The 22,103-nt window shown below is 39.3% G+C and overlaps 1 protein-coding gene across 2 annotated transcripts; it reads right to left on the reverse strand.

The window, feature by feature from the left end:
* Positions 1-15,055: 15,055 nt before the first annotated feature.
* Positions 15,056-20,842, reverse strand: LOC145444328 (uncharacterized). 2 transcript variants are annotated; one of them, XM_080322282.1, is made up of 8 exons: positions 20,693-20,842; positions 19,882-20,000; positions 19,565-19,804; positions 19,434-19,502; positions 19,077-19,371; positions 17,938-18,109; positions 17,474-17,562; positions 15,056-15,489 (listed from the first exon to the last, which is right to left on the reverse strand). In XM_080322282.1, the coding sequence occupies exons 6-8, from the start codon at positions 18,050-18,052 to the stop codon at positions 15,358-15,360; spliced, it is 336 nt and encodes a 111-aa protein (XP_080178408.1). In that variant the 5' UTR covers positions 18,053-18,109; positions 19,077-19,371; positions 19,434-19,502; positions 19,565-19,804; positions 19,882-20,000; positions 20,693-20,842; the 3' UTR covers positions 15,056-15,357. The 2 variants fall into 2 exon arrangements, with proteins under 2 accessions (XP_080178408.1, XP_080178407.1); XM_080322281.1 differs by having other exon boundaries at positions 19,428-19,502.
* Between the last annotated feature and the right edge of the window lie 1,261 nt (positions 20,843-22,103).

A 22,103-nucleotide genomic window follows, 5' to 3' on the forward strand; every position in this document is an offset into this window, starting at 1 on the left:
TAAATTTTTAATCATACAACCTTACCAATCATGTGAGTCCAACAATATGCTAGAATTTATCTAACCATCATCAGGATATGATGTTGTAGGTTGAATTTGAGCGGTAGGTGGCTGTTGCCGAAACATGATACTGCCAAAAGATGTATACGTCCCATCTGACATAACATTGCTATTATGCGGCAAGTCGTGGCTCGTTGAAAGTGGCGTCAGTAAGGACGTCAAGAAAGGACTACTTGTTGATGTTGAGGAGCTGGTCTCTATTTCTTCCCTTCTATTCTGTTTGTTTGAGGCAGATTTTCTTTGTGAATATGGTTTTACTTTTGCTACCTCTCGATTTTTTACGTGTTTTCTACGATAGTCATTTCGCCATGGCCACTCTTTAACTTTTTCATTACTTGCTTTCATCCCTTCGAAGAAGGACTCCGCATAATGTCTAGTTTGATTCTTAATGTCCTTGAAAAAATCATTCCATCTTTGTAATCTCTCTGTCTTTTTAACCCATCGAAGTTCCTCATACCATAGTTCGATATTCTCAATAGATAGCTCCCATAATTGTTCTTTAGTTATTGAGGCAGACATTCTTTAATTTACGACACCGTGTTATTTTTACACCTTAAAAATAATAATGTTTCTTTAAGTCGAGATTATTGTAAGATATCGTTAATGATATTCAAAACACTGAATCGTGCTAACTCTTTATTAATCTTACTTGGGGTTAATTATTCCTTTACCGGGTGAAGAAAAGTGTTATCTTTGGCCATTTGTCAGCCTATCAATTCTTGATTTCCTCAACTCAGGGCCGGCCAATTCGTGGCCCCCGAGGTAATTTCCGAAATTGCCAATATCTAGAATGGATTGCACTGATTGGGAACTTGCAAGGTCGAGCAAAATTTATATTTGTTTGGATGTGATGACTAAAATATCTATTCCTACGTATTGGCAGATCCATCAGCCAGTCGCATAATGGTATATTTTTATACACTACCATCAAGCAGAATAATTTGCACCAGATACATCAAAAACAAAATTTTCACAAGCTAAACACAATATTTTGCCACACGATTCCTTGTTTTTAATACTGTTGCCCATCTTATGACCATGGAAAAACGGCCAATTTATTCAGACTGAGCCTAACTATACTCGCGATTTCGGACCAAGGTGTCGTTGAACATGTGTGACCGTGCGGTTGCGTTTGCGGTAATATTGCTGACTATGAAACCTAGATACGGAAAGATTGACGCATGTTGGCTTTTGTTATTACTATGGCCATGCGCCACATAGCCTGGTCCGCGTAAACTCAGCCTAACGGTGTACGGTAAGCCCGCCACAATGCCAAGTTATAATATCATTGTTCTATGAACTTCAAAAGCTTTTCGCGCTTCGCGCGGTAGTGGCATGCACAGTATTTCGTCAATCGAATGTGACCTTCGGGCTGAAAAAGATTGCCCAGCCTTGACTAATTCAAACTTTTATTTTGTATCACATACCATCCTAATTGTTCTCTCTCTCTTAACATCTGCTAAATAACCTGTCATTATTCCATGGTTACACAAAAATTCCCTTTTTCAAACGACAACACAGTCGTCCTCAGTATTTAATTGTTTCACTATGAGGCACAGAAAACACAACATCTCTTGTAACAGTCGCAACGTAATTAATGTACATTTACGATTTTGTTGATCACATCAATTTGTACATTTTGATCACATAGTTTTCCAATTTTACTCGTTATTCCAGGGGCGCCAAAACATTCTATCAAGGCGCCTGAGAGTTGCCTCGTCAAGAGGTCGTAACTGTTCATGATCTGAGGATGGATCGGAATCGCTACTACTAACACCAGAATCAGTATCGGGTAGAGTATTCAAACTTTCATTCGAATCTGTCAAATCACTAGATTCGGAATTCGGATAAGTTCTCAACTCGTGGTCTGGGAAAAGATAGGACTCTATCCAATCATGTCCAGAATCACATCCGGAGCCAGACAAAATACTCGAACTTTCATCTGAGTCAGTGAGATCTAATTCCGAGTCCGTATCATCTCCCCAGATCGAAGGGTTTCTTTCAAAATAGCTTTCCAAAGTGGCCTCGTCAATTTCTTGTTCATTTTCCTCATTTTCATCTGCTTCAGGCGATGTTTGGCATGATTTGAGAATTTCATCTATATTTTTTAATACAACAATCCACCTTCCAGTCCAGATTTGTTCATCCAGAACAGAGGCTTCCATGGCATCAGAACTTGTCATGGCTACAGTTATACCAGCAAAGAGATGTATTGCTGTTTTTTGACCCTATATATACCAAGTCTGTGGAAATGTAATAGGTCTATGTGTCATAAATTTTCCAAGAATGCCACAGGAATCTTTCTTTTTTCTTAGCGAGTTCACACCACAATACGCAGTGATCATGCTATTCGTCTTATTTTGATTCATCACCCTTTTTTACATGCGCCACACTAGGATATAACCATGATATCCATTATCCTAAATCAATCTCGATGTTCATCTTTACTGCTACATTATCCGTATTTTATATGAGGCCTCGCTCAAAGTGAGAACTTACTATCAATTATAATCAGGTGAATTAAAATTGTAGGTGATTGTACCAATTTTGTGTCCTGTTTCTTCATCTAGCACAGGGGTCTCAAACTCAAACGTGCTTGCGGGCCATTTTCCTAGTTGGGACGACGCCGCGGGCCGCAGCATTTATAGGGGTATTCTATGTCTTTCCAAGTAGGCCTTATTTGGCGGGAATGAATTTTTCTATTGAGAGTGAGTCGATCCAGCAGACTGACAGTAACCACACATCGCCAAAATATGATTTAGATTTGTATAAATTTAGGCCTGGCACGAAAAGAATCATCATATTTATAACTATTTGAATAGAATTGTTGTTGTACTTGACATAAATTAACTATAAGATATAGACACCATATGGGCGGACAAACGTATGATGCCATCATAAAAGCCATTACATTATAATTTTCAGCTACTATGAATATTTTGGATCCAACAGACCGATAACAGAGTCTGATCTGATCATTGTAATTCCAATCACGATTCGGGTATACTTTTGAGAAGTAGGCTATTAATCTCATGGCCAAATATCTTCAAATATAGGAGCAGAAAAAAATATAAATATAATATAAATATATTAATGAATGTGTCCTAGTGATTGAAATGTGGGAACGCCGGACGTCCTATTGCTGTTACATCGTTGGAGCGTACCACTACAGTACTCGGTACCTTTAAGTGGCCCTAATAACATGATTTAGCGACCAAAGATGTAACTAACAGAATGCCAATGGTTTTCATAACCATACTTGCTTGGTTAGCGAAATACCAAGCTGCGACCTTCTGATCTATTACAAGTTCTTTTATTGTCAAACAATTGTACCAATTGGCCATTAAATACCAGATCTTTGTGACGGGTCATCGCTTACCTAACGCACCTATCTTTCGGTTTTAATATCAAATTATAGGGATCTATGCCTTTATTGCTCAGTTCATAGCCCTCATTCAGTACCGTTATTACTATGTCCAACACTTCATCACCAAGTTCGTGCTATCTTACCCCAACTCTAATTTTCTTAAATACATACATGGAGTATGACTATGTTATTTTAATTGTCGTATGGCCTGTATTCCATCTCTAATACACCCTTAATGAAACTATAACTCATGCCTCCTTCAGATACCAAGTCATCAACCTACATTCTAAACTCGGTTTACTTCCTTATAATCATGAACCGCCGGTATGTGAGATATAGCCTCAGTGCATGGGGCATGCCATTCTTTTTTTGTTATCAATTCCGAATTTGCGTAATAAATCATAATCAGATTCAGATGGACATGTTTGATCATTGTTAACGCGAAAAATTCTAAAAATCAGGCCTAATTTTTGGTTCGTGATCCTCTGTGTGGCACGCAAATCAAGAAAGTACTAACTAGATATGCGCTTACTACTTAGCTAATTAGTTACTGTATAATTCTGGATATTTAGCTGTCTGAATCTTCTAATCAATGAGTTACGTCAGTCATACATCAACAATTCTTGTTCTTGGTCCATTGCCAACATGAGCACTGCGTAAAAAGCTACGGGCTGTACCACAATTTCTCTCACGTTTACTGATTCAATCTAACTTGGATATTACCTTAAGCGCTCATTCATTTACCAACCTTGATATCGAGGCTAAAAGCGACATAAATTAAGTGGTAGCAGGTCATGCGCCATTTTCCAAGCACGATTTTACGCCATTTTGGTTACATACATTCTTGCTTGGCTCAAACCAGCCGCGTGGTGGCGCCTACAATCCACTAATTCAATATCACTCCTTTACTTACTTTAATTTGTAAACTTATTTCCCAATTCGCATAGTCTTGCTGCCAAATGCAACAATTCAAATTATCCTGTAGTCACTCAAATTGGCAAGGTCCCACCGACCATTCTCAGCCTTATTCATAGAAAATGCAAAAACCAACACGCGCTGCTTCATACTACACCACTGTGTATTGTTATGTAATTGTACTCTAGATTACTAGGTCACTATTGTTGGTACATTATCAATAAACTATCTTTTCGCACCCAATCTGTCCCAAATAATTACTTCTGCAAACTATAATCCCAAAATGCAAATCTTGCTACCCTCAGAAATCAATGGACTTCCTTAATTATCATATCTTTTGTTTGTTCTTTGATACTACAAACTTCGCACTATTGCTCAACACTAACAAACTAGCGTTTACGCTGCTGAATTATCTATAATTCATGCGCCGTCTCCAATACGCAAAACTTACTTTTGTAAATGCAGACTCGCAACAATAGTTACTTTTAAATAAAATACCTGTGCTACATACATGCTAATGGCTATTATCGAAAACAAACATCTATTACTACCCAAGTTTCTCGTAGTAATGTTTTGTAATCTACCTACTCGCTTGGGTATTTTTAAATCTGGCCAAAATTACATTTATTTTTAAGACTACCTAATTAGTTTGACCACCACTATTACTGGCACAAACCCGATACCTTGCTCTTAATTTCACTTACTTGTAACTACCTGACATTTGAGGCGTGATATGAGAAAATAACATTCTCATCTATTTCAGCTTAGTGCTCCTAGATTAATTTAATCACAAGGTGGCTAGCGCAAAAAGTCCTATAACTGTCTCAAGCAATTGTTCCATCGTTTCAAATATTTTGGAGAGACCGGTTGGCGGAGGCAGCTATCATTACACAAATTACCATACCCGCACGACAATTTCTAGTGAATTTTAATCATGTCCAAACAATTAGAACACACTTGTAGTAGAAGAGATATTGTAGAGATCTCCAACACACTAGTTTTGAAATGGACATCTCCAATAGGGCACGAGCAAGCACATTTTTTCCTGTTTTAGTAATCCAGTACGCAAGAAGGTTTTGAAAACAGTGCGATCTATCAAAGCCGAAGTTTGTCATGGCTTACAGTAGATTTACAATTTTATAGCCCTTTTGTGTTATGACGTACACAATTGTTAGTAATCAATAATATTCGCCTCGCACTGCAATGGGAGTTAGTCCATTTCAGGAAGTCACTCTATACGGCTAGGCATTGCTCCACTGCATGCTTGGCGTCGTATTGTTGCATCAGGTTTTAGCTAGGACGACCTGAGTTGTCCGCAACAGCACAATTTAGTTTTGAAATTATAGACCAGAGTTCTTCAAACGGAGTTACTGCCTAATATGAGATATATCAAAACTTGCAATATAGTGTAACCTTCGAACGGTATTTACAGGGATGTACCAAATCCGTAATACAATGAACTGAAGACCAGCTTTCGCAAATGTAGGTTTATGGTTCAGCGTGAGCTAGGACATAGGAGAGCGAGCAACGTGGTATTATGTTATTTTAGTGTGATAATTTATACCCTTTGATCGAGAGAGATATTTCACCTGTTTATTTACTCGTCGGCGATAAACCAACGGTTTTGTTTGGTTTTCAAAAATATAATTAATTTTTTTTTTTTTTTTTTTTTTTTTTTTAGGAACATACTGCTTCAGCACAGGCCTTTTTGAGACAATACCTTGCACCCATGTTGGGTTCAATTCAATTCAACCGGATTTCAGCATCTATATTGAATTAGCTGACAAATATGCAAATAACTATACATGCACCCAGATACTGTATCAGTCACGCGCAAGTAGAATACGTGAGTAATTGTAAAGCTAAATACTACAGTCAGGCATTGTCAACCAAAATATAGAAAGATACGCCCTGCACAACGTAAATATTGAGTCGTCTAATGAGACAGAAAAATGTTGTTATTCACAATAGTCCTCTATAATTACCACGGCAGCGTCAGCCATGATCGTTTCATTTGCGGTTAATTTATTTATGACTTAACACAACAATTCGAGTATACGCAAGCTACAGTGATTTATTTGACACCGTTTATTTTGTGACGTGATATTTACTTATAAATTCCTCTTCGAGACACGAGTCAATACATATTTCCCAATCGACTCGAGTCCTCCCAACACTGTTTCTTTCCTTACATTAGTAATACGCAATGTATCAGTCATAGTAAATTAGAACCGCAGTACCAAAAGGGGTGCGCGAAAGATTAAACTAGCTTTCATATCGAAATTGATCGATTTTATTCAGACTATCTATTTCTTAATCCAGTCTCACCTATGCATTTGAGATGACAATAGAATGTGCACGGCGGCCTACGATTTAAGGTTCTTGATCATTCTTGAAGCCTATACACCAAGATGAACTTGCTCGCTTTGCAATGTAAATCTGATTGTCAGAATTGTTAAGTACGAATAGTGTTGTCGAGCATATGCGGATGGGTTATTTTGTAAATAGCAACAATAATATTGGTCTTTTAAAATTCCATATCCAGTCGCCGCTCTTATAATCAGCGTTTGTGCTAGCCCCAGTTACAAAAAACATCAGGTAATGTTCAGTATATAGGTCATCATTGTCAATCTAGAATATACTATGACTCGGGCTACCCTTGATTTTATTATATTCCTTTATTCTTCATATATACGAATGCGCATGACTAGATTCACCCCAAATAACGTTCCATCCTGTCAGGTATTCTAGAAGGAACCATTAATTGGGATGGCTCCTGTCACACAATTTTAGCTACCATGTCCATATTAGCAATACTTTACCTAAGAAAACTTCGAGAACAATTCCAATATTTTAGCCTTAGTAGCTTAAAAGCTTTGAAGGGAATCAATCACTTTGCGTCTTGAGTAGAATTGTTATTATTCAGTATTATACGGCTCGTAGCTTAATATAATTTTGACAGTACAGGAAGCTATCCATGCTACTCGTCTTCGTTGCGGCAAACGCTTGTTGGATTACTTTGCCACATGGTTTAAGTTTGGATCGGCGAGGCCAGTTGTGTGTATAAGTACAGTTAATTTCTGGAACTTGTAGGTTAGTGTCCCTCAACCGGGATATATGTAATTCTTGAGATATACCAGAGGTTGCAAAGCGCGTACCTTTCCCATGGAATATACATATGGATGTACCAGAATGGGATCACCCCAAGCCTACAATCCGTTATCACCGAGGTAGGTATATGTATAATGTTGTCTCATATATAATACTGTACTCCGCCTAGTCACAATATCGCGATTTATTTATTTTCGTCGTAAACTCAACTTACTGGTCTAGTTAGTTGTTATAAAGTACCTACAGTTGGAAGACATGTTTTACGTTAGCCATTTATGCGATAGATCAGATTTCCTGAAGCGGTATTCCCTGCTTGACGTAAATAAATGCCACAATGTAGTGAATGCAACAATCGGAGCGACTCAGCCGGCCCGGGTCGAAACACTTTCCATATTAGAAATCAAAAAACTTTTTGATTCAAAATACCGATCGGTCGCGTCTCGATCCCAGCACTGCAACATTCGAGTCACGAGTCACTTCGAGTCACCGCATCCTTCGATCGAGCCGAGTCAAGTCAACTGATTAGTGAAAGTGACTCAAATCAAGCTAAGGTTGGAATTGAATTGATTTTATTAGTCACAAGACGTGATTATATCATTATACTTTACTAGTCTTCCGCAATACATATCGGGCGGTCATCGGTATCTAACCGATGAAGATATATTGAGTTAAATAAGTCCACAAATAATGCGCTGTATTGCTTGCATACAAGTAACTTAAGTCATTTAAGCAAACGCACCGTTCTTAATTTATCATATCCGCCAAAAATAAATAAAACACTTATAGCTTATGATGGCATTGGCTGCAAACTTCGACTTCTTAACCCGCGACCAGGATATTTGTGACATGTCAGATGGATGCCCAATAAAATGCATTATCATTGAAAGATTGGTCGCTTTTTATGTATCCCATAAACTTTGCGTGAAAAATCCAAACATATGCTATATACCACAATCTTTGTCTGCATTTGATTATTTGATGACTTGAAATTGGCTCACTAATTTTACTCCGAATTAAATTCAATTCATAAACAGGTATACCGAATCAATTCAGATATTATCCAGTTGCTCAAGGCCAATGACTCGAGAGACCATGGACTCATGCACAGTAGCGCCCAATACAAAGATAATCGGCATTTCTTGTAGTCTAACTGCTATTGTCAACCCTGCGCAGTGCACAGTACACAATGTGAGGCAGCTCTGATACTTAATAGGTTGGTGATTGTGCTATTGCTGATTGAAATTACCACTTTTTACGAGGCGGCGAATTCTTGTGACGTCATAATTGCTGTAATCGTCGCACGAAATCGCAATTTACTGCATACCGCTGGTGTACGTGCAGAGTTGAACCATTCGCGTGACGTTTCAATATCGGCTCTGCACTTATTAATATCAAACCATGCAGTCGAGTTATTAAATGGAATCTCAAAACGGTACGATCATTTGAAGTGTAACCGCGGCCTGCGCTACCAGTCCGTCCGACGAATCTCCAGTTACATCAACGCTGTTCACGCGCAATGCCCCGTGTGAGTAACGAAATACACTACGCATGGCTCTGCAGGCAACACACGACAACGCTATAATACTTCCAGCTGACAATAATGATGATTACAAACGCGAAATCGCGCAGCCGTGCAATCAGTCATTGTCTCTGCATCGTTTTGACCTACTCGCATCGCGGCAATTGTTTGATGATTAAAACATTGGTGCATTTCCCAATTTAAGTTCACGAGGCATTTCGAGAGTACATCGGTCAATTCGCAAATTCCATCTGCGTGTCGATGGCCGGGTTGGCCGCCAACGCATACCAATTGAACTACGTGTTGACGGCCGCACAAATCTCTTTCTACGGTCGCGTGTTAGCCACCCCTGGGCTAGGATTGATTCCACTCCCAGCCGCATGTCGCGATCTTACCAATAGAAATCCATTGTCTATTTAATCTCTAATGGGTAAATATTCGATAATATTATTCTGGAAACGAGTTCATCCAGCAATCAATTTTATCGGAATGTAGAAGGTTCCCTGTTCGAACGAATCGAATAATATCAGAATTTGTGCTACTATGACCAATAATCCTGTGCTGCATCACGTTAATAATGAAAGGAACACTCAAAAAATGACTTTGTGCGACAATTTCGGAGTACGAATGTATCTAGTAGCTAGTTTTGTAAACGAATATGGGCGCACATAATTTAGATTTCAGAAAAGCATAACGTATATTAGCGCTCCTGGTCGGGAGAGGAGATCTAGGATGGTGCTTCTCAGCCCACGCTGGGTGCGTAGTCAGTGGAAAAATTCGGGGAATGTCCTAACTTGATGGATTTCAAACCTTTGCCGTATTCCAGAACTCGAGACATGGTACTGACACACATCTTTTGATCATTACGCTCCAATATTAGTGGATATCAATTTCTCATGTTAATGTTTGCCTCCATTCGAATCATTCGATGTTATTCAGTTTCGCGATGTCGCCTTTTAAGCAATATGAGATAAGACCATCACTAATTAGCGTACACCCGACCGCATTGTCGCCAGACCCGCGAGAGATAGGAGCCGAAGCATGTTAGGCTCGAGACGCTATAGTCAGGCCATAGGCCAGCAATAATCTCTTTCACTCCAGGCCTATTGCAGATGCTATTGTGTGAGTCAGCGATGAAATCGTGCACACCAGGCCGAAGCCGCCAATGCATATGTGATTGCGCAGTCAAACGATGATATAGTGTGAACTGGGCCCATTGCAGATGTGATTGTTAGGCCTGCGAAACCAGGCTTTATCTAGACGCGATAAATCAGGCTTGCGAAGTTTTCCACGCGCACAGAAATGAATGACCTAATTTCGCGACCATCTCAGCGGGAGATAATCACAGCTTCCTCTCGCTAATTGACAACTCGTTTCTCGCAAACCCGCCGCGCGGAACACTGATTACACAATTATTGAATTGTAGCTAAATATTAGATTTCCAATGATCATTTCAAAATGACGGGGTTTCGCGTTTCAAATAGGCAAGTTCGACCCCCAAAATCCCCGTGGTTACGCGCCTGGCACACGCGCGTATCAAAATCGAAGACGTCTCTAACGAGGTCGCATCGATTCGCCTGATTACTAATTACTAATTACAAATCACTTCAGCGTTTGAGCATTTTGTACGAGGTGGCCGCCACCTTGTAATCTCATAAATTGGCGCTTATGTTACCCAATACTGTTATATTTAAGTTATGTAAAGAACAGCTACAGTATCAAAACGCGTCGACAGCAGGCTGATACTATAAACCTTAAAATTCCAGATCTACTATCATTATTTACTTCAAATGATTGTATTTTCAAACGTCCTTAACAGGGATTATCTTGGCGTGTCGTGATTCTATTTCGTAGTATACTTTACGCCTATACCCGTATGTCATGCTATCCCATGCAATCCTAATCATTCTAACCGTTGGACCCCAGCGTTTATATTGAATTAGTACCGAGTGTTTAGAATTTATTTTGTATAGTAAGAATATCAATGTCGCGAGTGATTATAATATAAGTCTCATATCATAGCTATAAGTACCACGTTGATTCTCTCTCTCTCTTTATAGAAAGATGAGCATCAGTTTCGTTTTATATTATCGAAATTTCCCTAGGTGCCATGACAAGTAATAGTCCACACATTGTAATAATAGCTTTCCACTTTTAGTAACATTTGGTATAACTGATACCGTTTCCACGCGACAATATTAGATTGGCAGTCTGTTCCGTGATGACCCAAGTTATATTCAGGTCTATTATCTTGACATACCAAAACTTGTTGAGTGTCAACTAGTGCTGGAACAAAAGCACGACCTTCGATACCCCAGTCATTACCAGTTAACACACATTCTGACTCGAGTCAAGTCCAAGTCAATCGACTCCCAATGCGACCCGAGTCAAACCAAGTCACTCGTTCCCTATAAGCGAATCGCTCCAGGTCAAACCACTCGAAGAAGTCGACCCGAGTCACCTCAATACTGGTGTCAACCTATATATGGATAAGCTGACTACCAGCACTCAACTCCCTTAACACCTTACAGTCTGGTATGGAGTCAACTGATTTTTCCATTCCTGCGCTCCGCGTTTTATCCAGTTTTGAGCGGAAGAACGTTAACGCGCATGCACCTCCCATCACCACGAGCAATTTGCTATTTTCGTAAAGTGGGGTTTTGGCATCCTTCCGAACATTCATCAAGCAAATTTTTGTCGCTATCCTTTGTACTCCGGCATGATTAAGCCCCCCATTACAGACAAATTTCACCATTTTGCTGCAGTTAAATATTTCCTGTTCGTCAATTACCCACTGTAGCGCTTCCTTTCCCACCATTAGTTGTGGCCTTATTGTGCAAGAGTTTTGCAATGGCGTGATCAACCCCTCAATTGGGGTCGTATTTTGCCGTTTCTACTAAATTAAATTTTCTTGTTCGTCAATATGCCATCGCAACATGTACAAAAATTACGCCATCCTGCTTCCATATTTACTTACTACTACATTACTTAATCCTTCCATTTTTAACGCTTCCATATTTACTTACTACTGCATTACTTAATCCTTCCATTTTTACTGCTTCCATATTTACTCACTACTGCATTACTTAATCCCGATTTGGCTTAGCAATACCATCCGAAAATTTCGCAATTATGTATTTCGCAATAATAGTCATTGTATAATCATCGTTAATACCGCAAATTTGCCTCGTACATTCTCAAATTCCGTACAATTTTAGGCTTCCATAAACAAATACAGCATGATTTTTTTAAACTATGTTATTTCAACGGAGTTAAATTTAGGTTAATAGTTAATTTCACATGGACTCTAATCCGTGAAAACGGGCCGAACACAACACAACACATAACAACCCTAGCTTCTACCTTTACAATAATTCAGTAATTATTTTCACAATATCTATCTCAGTTTTTCATGCAATGTTACTGCTGTAATATACGTCTTTTGGTTATTCCGCCGAACAACCTTTTTAAGATAATTTTTTGCTGCAACTCTCCCGCATTTCGCATAACAAAAATACATACATCCTACCATTGTTGTTACGCTAACCGCAAAAATCAAGACATAATTGTTAAGTGATTCTTCTAAATCCTTTCTATTGTTAATATCCACAATAATTTTACCTGATGCATATCCTTGTTCTATTTCGTGTAGTTTGTGCAATCGTCCATAGAAGTCAAATGTAATTCGGTCCAATCTGTCATATCTGGCCGTAGGTAAGGTATGCGGTATACTGAGTGTAGTTTTTCCTTCTTCTTCGATAGAGGGTGTAATTGAAGAAAGTGCACTATTGGAAGTACTCTTCCAACTTCTGATCACATCATTTTTACTTACTGATGTGGGATCGCTCTGATAGTCACCTGATGAAAGCATTGACGTTGATTTAGTTCTTACCTGTAGATCTTGCTTTTTGTTTAAATTATCTGGTTCTGTATTAGAGCGGGACTTGCTGGTGACGAAGTATTGGTGCGTTTCAACTGTCGTTGCTACTTGTGATGTATCAAACAACATATTGAAATGCGCTCTTGGCGGTGTCGTGTCCTTGATTTGATTTGCGTGATGACTTAATTGTATGTAAGACTCAGGTATCTGCGTAATTTGGGATGTTTTCCTTATTGGCACGGATAAGGAGCCTAACATTTCACCATTTTTTGAGGGTATTTGATAGGTCATGGTATTCCATTGTAACCTTGCTTTTACACTTCTCGCCATTGGTACACGTGTTGTTAACCCACTTTCAGAAAAGGTGACTCCTGTCGTAGCAATACCAATGCTTTTCTGAGTGTCCATCTCTGTTGATATAGCCATAGATGGTTCCACAGTTGTGAAAATATCAGTGGGACTCGTCCTGCGTCTTTCTTGCTCACTAACAGTTTTCACTGTAGTTAAGAATGTAATAATAGATGTAGTTGGTCTTGGGCCGGTGTTATCTTCGCGTGAGGAATGCACAGTAGTCAATATGGCTGGGAGCGATGTCGATGAAGTCGTTTCGGAAATAGCAATAGCCGATGTCAACCCTCCAGTATCTGGTGTGATTGCAGCAGTGGATAAAGTGGTCGTAATACTATCTGACGTATGTGCAGATGTTTTTGGCGTGGAAATTGTCGTATCTGTTGTTAACTCAGTCGTATATTGAGTATTTTTAATTGATGTTGGAGTTTCAATCATTGGTAATGCCATTGTAGTTTCAATAATATTTGTAGAATCCGTAGTATAAGCTATCTGTATGGGCCTATGTTTTAATAAAACATTATATTCTCCGTCTTTGTCATAATAATCGTAGTAGTAATTTCCAGCGTCTTGAAAACTAGTATTATCGTCATAACCGGCATAGCTAATTCCTTCGTCGTAACCTTCTATATAATCGTAGTTATAGTGGTTAGTGTCGTATTGATTCGTCATTCTTACATTTTCCTCAGTAATTGTTATGGTTTTTACCCGTGTCACAGCGGGTTCTGGAGTCGCTACAACAGAAGTGATATCAACCCATATACCAGTCTCGCTACTAGGAGGCACTTCTCGAGTGATTCCTTCGTAACTTACAGTCCTTGTCGTTATTGCTTCCGCGTTACTTCGTGGCATTACGGAGCTAGAAGGTACTTTTCGAGTGGTTCCTTCATAATTTACAGCCTTTGTCGTTATTGATTCCGCGGTACTTAATGGCATTTCAGAGTTAGTTCTGATTTTGTTATTGTCCTTATAGGCATAAGGCGTATACACCAATATTCCAGCACATATTGCGGCTGTGTAGGCCACACTTGGTCGGAATATCCGGATATCATGAAACTGCACCTCTATGAGCTTGCGTGTTGACATATAGCTCAGTAATTCTTCATTTATCCTACTCAATTTCTGAGGTGTCAAGGCTGACCGTAGCGCCTGACTTAGAGACTCCATCTCTTTACCAGTTATGGACCTGTCCAATCTCCCCAGTTTTCTCCGCATTTTATATATGGGCAAAGATAACTGGCGTAACCGCCGTTTTGTTGCTTCTACGTAATACATTCCTAGGCGAGCTAGATAATAGTCCATATTCCTTGTATTTTGCCCATAGCTTTTAAATGATGCAGTCAGGATAAAGTCGCCTAATCTACCGGGTTGTTTACACTTGGGTAGACTCTTAGGCCATGCTTTGAGGGGAGATTCCTGACCTGCAGGTTTTGGAGATGCAATTCGTAAACGACCATTGCTATGATCTGCATACACGGGTTGATTTGTATATGGATCACCCAGCAAACACAAAACTTATTAAAGATATTTTTTAAACATCTTCCATGAGTTCAAAAGATGTCCTTCAATGAAGTGCAAAATATATACATTTGTCGACAGAAATGGATATATATAAGATGTCCTGTAGGACATCCTCAAAGATATCCTGATAGACATCCTCAAAGATATCCTGATAATCATCCTCAAAAATATCCTGATGGAGATCCTCAAAGATATCCTGATAAACATCCTCAACGACATCCTATAAGATATTTTTTGTACAATTCGACCCTGTGTGACCCTGAACCCTGGTAGGCTAAACCTGCTATATGCTGCACTTCACACATGAACGAATACGAATCATCAATTTTACAAATCATGTATGGCTTTTTGTTCTGTATTGTACCAGTTCAAAATACAAAAAAAAAATGCACTGGACTAGACCTCGACGAAGACAGTTCAAAATACAAAAAAAATGCACTTGACTAGACCTCGACAAAAAATTGGAATAAAAATGGATGAAGAACGAAGGTAAAATAATAGTCCCTGACATAACATACGTTAGCAAGAAATAGGCAGCAAGAGGTAGGCCTTTTTGTTCAGAAGGAAAACTAATTGCCAATTTTAAAAATCAGCATGTATATGGCTTTTTGTTCTGTATGAAATCAGTACAAAACACTAAAAAATACATGGATGAAGAAAATACGTTAGCAAGAATTGGGCCTTGATACAGAACTGTGCAATCACTTCAGCCAATACTTCTGCCTCCTCGATAACAGTCTTGCTCCTGTTTTCTCCTTTATCGTCGTCCTATAACAGAAATGAATTGATTACTTTGATTGATTAGCAGTAGAGCAATAGTCATTATATGTGTTTGTTCGTGAGTAATGTGGGACGGTCATGTCAAGTCACATTCATCCAAGGATTCCGATCCGTCTTTAGGAAGTCACGACGAACTTGGTGGAGTGCGACAGCCAAGTCAAACTTTACCATCTACTTCGACAAAATTGTCGATTCAACTCTGCGCGCCAAATTTGGCTTAATTCCAACATATAGAAGCTGATAAACCAGGGGTTCTCAGCCATCTATTGGCCGTGCCCCATTTTCGGGTTTGAAAATGTTCTTGAGACCAATCTCTTACCACAGAGTAGAGTCGTAGTCCTTTTCAATGTGTGGTAATCGCCACCACCAATTTGCATATTTCTCTATTATAAGCACCTTTTTATCTTACTAATCATATTTAAATGTAGACCTACAGGGACAAAAAATCGCGCAAAGCACGACAAAAATCTACTTCAACAAACGACAAACAAAGTAATTTTGGGTTCAGTCGAGCTCCCCTAATTGGGCGTTTGAAGATGGCCCTGGAAGATCGTATAACTCATCGTTATCGCTCTGGGCCAGCTTCAAACATTTCTTTGGTGAACGGGATACTATAGCTAGCTGTAAAATGTACCTAATATATATACCAGCGAAGTTTCAAATCCCTAATTTTGTATCTCAATTTGACATCTACACGTTGGAATTGAGCCATATTTGCCATGCATCTTGTTCGCCACCGAAATAGCCGACCCAATGCTCCCTCTAATTTTTGTCAAGTCTGCACACACTCACCAACTCACAGTAGTGCATAACGACTAAAAAAATGACATCACTTCAGATTTGTTCTGTGCGCAGAGACCAACTAAGCACTGCGCAATTGCGCACATGCGTAGTAGGGCTCTTCAAAAATGACTTTTTTTCTCAAATCGTACTGGCTACTTGATAAAATTGTTAGGTTACCTAATTTAAGCCTACACACAAAATTTGGTTCAATTCCAGCCAGTAACCGCTTTGCTACAGGAGAAGTAAGTTTCTATTTATTATGTAAAAATAAATAATAAAAAATTTGAAAATTTTCTGTTCACCCCATGAAAGTGTTGGGCTGTCTATAGAAACGATGCTCACCAAATTTGGTTCAATTCAAACCAGTGGAAGCGGAGTTATTGCTGTCGAAAAATTTGGATTTGAATAAAATAGTATTTACGGTGACCGATTCTTTGTTCATTTATTAAAGTTGTGCTCACCGTAAATACTATTTTATTCAAATGAGAATTTTCCGACGGCAATAACTCCGCTTCCACTGGTTGGAGTTGAACCAAATTTAGCGAGGGTCGTTTCTATAGACAGACCAACACCTTCATGGGGTGAACAGAAATTTTTTTATTATTTATTTTTACATAATAAATAGAATCTTACTTCTCCTGTAGCAAAGCGGTTACTGGCTGGAATTGAACCAAATTTTGTGTGTAGGCTTAAATTGGGTAAAATAACAATTTTATCAAGTACCCAGTACGATTTGAGAAAAAAAGTCATTTTTGAAGAGCCCTAGTGCGCAGTGCAGCTTAGAGTGAACATGGGTCAGGCAATAGTAATCTGAGCCCCCCACGCGGTACGAATACGACCAGTTGAGGATGAACTTGCTTCCCGTGTAGAAATGTGAATTGAAAGGAGTTTGAAATGAGTGATGGATTATTGGCAAAAAAGTTTTGGAGACATTGGTTCCACCGCTAAAGCTGAGCAAGTGTAAAGAGATGATCAAAAATTTATGTAAGCAAGACCAACAATTTTGACAAAATTAAATGACTATAACTTTTTTTTTAAATTACATCACGTCAAAGTTTGGGAACCACTGGTATAGTGTTCTGAAGATGAATGGTAGCGGCCCTTGAGGTAGCAACGATTCACTTACTGTCAAATGATATGATAAAGAACGCAGCTGTCACACAGACGTCAGATTCATAAACAAAATTACCTTGCAAGCTCCAAGAACAGTTAGAAATCGTCCCACTTTGGTTGTAATTGTTGTACTCTCGGCCGTAGGATTAGCCACTTTACATGCTCCTTCAAAGATAATATAAGTAGATCAGGGGCTGCATTACAAAACAATGCGGCAAATCGGAATCTCCGCCAGTGGTAACAATCTTTCTCGAATGTGATCACCCCATAGTGTCAAAATTGGCATTTCAAAACATTCCCGACTCAACACCGAGTTGCGCAATTAACGCACTTGCTTGTGATTTTGCCATGTCGGCAATGTCAGTAGAAAATGATTTCAAATGAGGGCTTATAAGGCTGTGTGGTCAGCAACGATTTGCAATTTAGCTGTGATCTTTCACAAGAAGGGAAAGCAAAATACTTTAACTCTGTAAAAATGCTCCCGAAGGCATTGTTATCGAGGGTTTTGTAATCTCGACTGTAATATCAGTAACAACTTACGTGTAATAGTCTTGTAAAGATTAAAATTTTGAAAACTTCTTTTTTGTCCATTTTTGCTTCTTTGACCTTTTAGGCTGAACAATTGCCACACATCTTTTACAGCTATGCTTGTCATGATATTTCTGACCGTTGAAGCCAATTGTTCACCGTAAAGTCCTTTCAGAGCAGATACCTGTAGTACAAAATACAAATGGCTCTGCCTTACGATAGTGGTGTGTACCAGAATGAAAAATAACTAGATCAGCCCAAAAATAAGTAGGGTTTCGATATTTTTCGAATTCACTAATATAGCATTAATTCATCATGGTAAAGTACATGCAAAAATGACGATTATACCCCCAAACCCCCCTCTGGCTACGCGCCTGCATAAACATCAAATAACTTGATGGAACGTTGATCTTGACGAGAGGTTAGATCAGGGTGGGCAACTTCTCCAGTCGGCAGGCCGGATATAGGAAAATTAAGTACTTGGGCACCGGATTGCTGAATCGATGCATTATTCGTCCATTTATCCACAAGGAATATATCGTATTTAATGAATGTCTTTCAACGACAGCAATGTCACTTCGAAGCCATTTCTCGCCGATAATGGCGAATACAATGTGGATTTGAGAATAACATTGTCATGTAGGCAATCTCGATACAGAATTCATGCGGCCTGCGTCCTCTACCAAATTCGAAAAGTGGCCTGCAACCCATTTTGAGTTGGCGCCCCTGGCATAAGCGGTGCCTTACAAAAACCTAGAAGTGTGCCGTGCTCCAAGTCGGCGGTTACGGAATCAAAAATAGGAAATATCAGCCTGCTGACCATTGTAGTCGACAAAAATCATGATTACTACAGACCACATTAGGTTTGATTGCATCGTTAATGCCGATAATGCAAGTCTTCTCGCTTCAACGAACTTACGCATAAGCTCCACTCTCGCAACGCTGCGCATACACGTATAATATAATAACATAGTCACTAAAATTTGACGTAGTAAGGAATTAGTGGGGAATCTCGGCAAACTGGGGCGGGGCATTATCATGTAGGACAGAGAACTGCCGGCGGGCCGGACAAAATCACTTCGCGGGCTGTATGCTGCCTGCCCCTGGGTTAGATACTCCACCTAAGTTTGCTCTAATCGACAAAATCATACCAGTTCAGATTTCTTGCAATCGCCGTCAGTCAAGTTCTTTTCCAGTTGTTCCAGCTGAGATACGGTTTGACAGGGGTTTTCAATAAGATCTTCAGCAAGATTGGGGCTGTTGTACTGTGTTTATTTTTTTTTCGTTGATGATGTGACCTTTAATTAGATCCATCATCTGTTTCATCTGCTTGGAGCTGAGGTCCATCATCTGGTTCATCTGCAACTTGATGTCTTTACGCATCAGAGAAATATACAGAGTGGTCATTGTGTGCAGATGTTGGAGTTGATGAAGAACATGGAGGAGCTTAAAAAATTATTTGAATTCAAGAAAACTGGATTGATCATATGCGATAAACTTACCATTACTTTGTGATAGGCCTTGTTGTTGACAGTCAGAATTTTGCAGTTCAACATTGCTTACAAATGAAGGATCGTCTGGAAAATAGAGCGACTCTATTGCTTAAATTCGAGAATGAATCAAAGTGTTGGGAGCTTACTGCATTAGTTGATTCCCTGCAACTGGCCGCTACATTCAATGTTGGGATCATGCTGTTCTTGAACACTCTCCTCACTTGATGATGGCAAACTTGCATTTGAAGCATCATTAACAAGAGCACTCTTGCTTGTCACACTTTCATCGCCAGAATCAGGAGGTGACCGCACTCTTGGAGTTGGTGTAGGCATGCCTTGTGTCTGAATACTTGGATTACGTTTTTTCTTTGAAGGAACAGCATCATCTACAAAGTATGAAAGTTATACATATATCACTTCTGCGTATAACATATTAGGCAGAATAACAGTGTACGCTATATACCTTGATTATCAGATGACATGGACTTGTAAAAAATCTTTTGGCGGCTGACGTTTTCGGTTAGGGCAGGCTATTATTGTCTGCAACTGCCCTCATATCACGAAAGGCCTTGACCCATAAATCTAAAACAGATGGATAATATAGATGGTAAGTTTCCAGATTTATCAAACTACTGGATTTGTAAACAGCGCAACTAGATCTAGAATTACTCAAATTTGAAAACTCGCACAAACTTGAAAAAACGATATTGTATCGCACACGCAAACATAGAACTGCTAGGTAATGAACCACTGTACGCAAGTAACGGTATATATAGCTTAGTGGTTCCCAACCTTTTTCGGTGTCAGGGCCAAATTTAGAATTTCAGAGTATATTGTTGGGGCCGCACGAATTCGTGACTGCTTTAGATCAATAAAAAGTTCACAAAATAGAGTAAAATCGAGGAGAACTGCTGCTGGGTTTTGCCTCAGGGGGCTCAGCGTATTCAACCGTGAGTCACGTGTTGTACATCTATTCGTAGATTAGTTATCAATACCTATATACAGTAGTTAGCACTCTACTCAGAACTTTTCTGCAATCCTAATTAACAACTCCAAGCTAAGCAAGAGAATTTTATAAATATAAATTTTATTTTATATCATAAATCGATTTCTTTAAATTTTTGTGGGGGACGCAAGACGGCTAGCTCAAGGCCGCGGTTGGGAATCACTGGTATAGCTACATGCTACAGTCTCATTTTTGTCATGATTCAAGCCATCCCAACACTGGTACTAATGAGTAACGGTAAACCTTCACAAATTATGAGTTGACTTACCGGATGAGCATTTGATACGTATTTTGTACAGAGTCCAATTGCCCGTGTCATATTTCACTTGATGATGATGAAGCGACCCGTCCCGCCAAATCGGCGGTTCTAGCTCGCTTGAACCGTAGCCACTCTTTATGGTACTGCCTACGTCTGTGCTTCCCCGTCTTATTTTATATCTGGGCATTACGGTACCACGTTGTAGCTGAGCTCCCACTACACTATTATAGACAAAAGTACAAGAACATTCGATCACAATGAATGATTTTAGCGACCAACATCTGATGATATTATATAATCCAGCACTGTCACAATAGCTTATAAGATATTCGCAAAAGTGCAAACCAAGTTCTATACTTTGTGACATTATACCATACACTATACCTATGATTCGTATCAAGCATATATAAATTACCATCTACAGCTCAGTTTTCAGTAATCCTCTTAAGGAATATGGTTGTTTGAGCCTTAATTTACCACGATCAATTCCAGAACGCAACTAAACCTAACATACGACTGCGTAGCTGTAAGCCTCCATTACTCCATTACGAGAGCGCTTTATCTGTCAGTATTTCGCGCCGAAACTTATGTGAACTCGCAAGGGAGAAATGGCCTCTCGTTTACACTCCGGATCAGAAGCCGGAGTCGTAGCAGGATTTCAGCCGGACTGGATGCGGATTCTGAATTAATTTCGACAGTCGGATTTTGGCAACATTCTTAATTATAATCTTAAATACGATATCATTATTTTAGCAGAAGTTTTTTGGACGCAGAACCGGAAATTCTCCAGCCGGATTCTGTGGACTTTCAAATTTCCTTCCAAAATTTGGGAACCGACCAATTCCAATCAAATACAACCCAACCACCGAAAGCAGCGGAGGTGGCGGAGCGCGAGGATGCGGGCTAATATGACATTTAATTTTAGTCTGCAAAATTGCAAGAAAGAGCGTGACACTAGGTGGAACATACGGTAGTGACACAGGTGATTAATCGCCCCATGAGAGTAAAAGTTCAATAAAATCTACTGTACATTTATAAACACCACTCTACCATAATAGGAAGCAATAATCGAATTTGATATTCCTAACAAATATATTTTCAGCATTCGACAAAATTTGGCCAAGAAAAGTTGTGGTTCAGCACAAGGTATGCACATAGCAATTTACAACGTAGCTACGTTGCAAATTGCTATGGTATGCACAGGATATGATTTGGACTTGACTGGACAAGAACAAGATATATTTAAGCCGTGCTTCAGCACAAGGTATGGACAAGATATGATTTGGACTTGACTGGACAAGAACAAGATATATTTAAGCCGTGCTTCAGCACAAGGTATGGACAAGATATGATTTGGACTTGACTGGACAAGAACAAGATATATTGATGTCGTGCTTCAGCACACAAGGTATGGACAAGA

Source organism: Botryllus schlosseri, chromosome 8 (assembly GCF_051294905.1).
Source record: "Botryllus schlosseri isolate E-star chromosome 8, Bs_hap1, whole genome shotgun sequence".
Taxonomy (NCBI): Eukaryota; Metazoa; Chordata; class Ascidiacea; order Stolidobranchia; family Styelidae; genus Botryllus; species Botryllus schlosseri.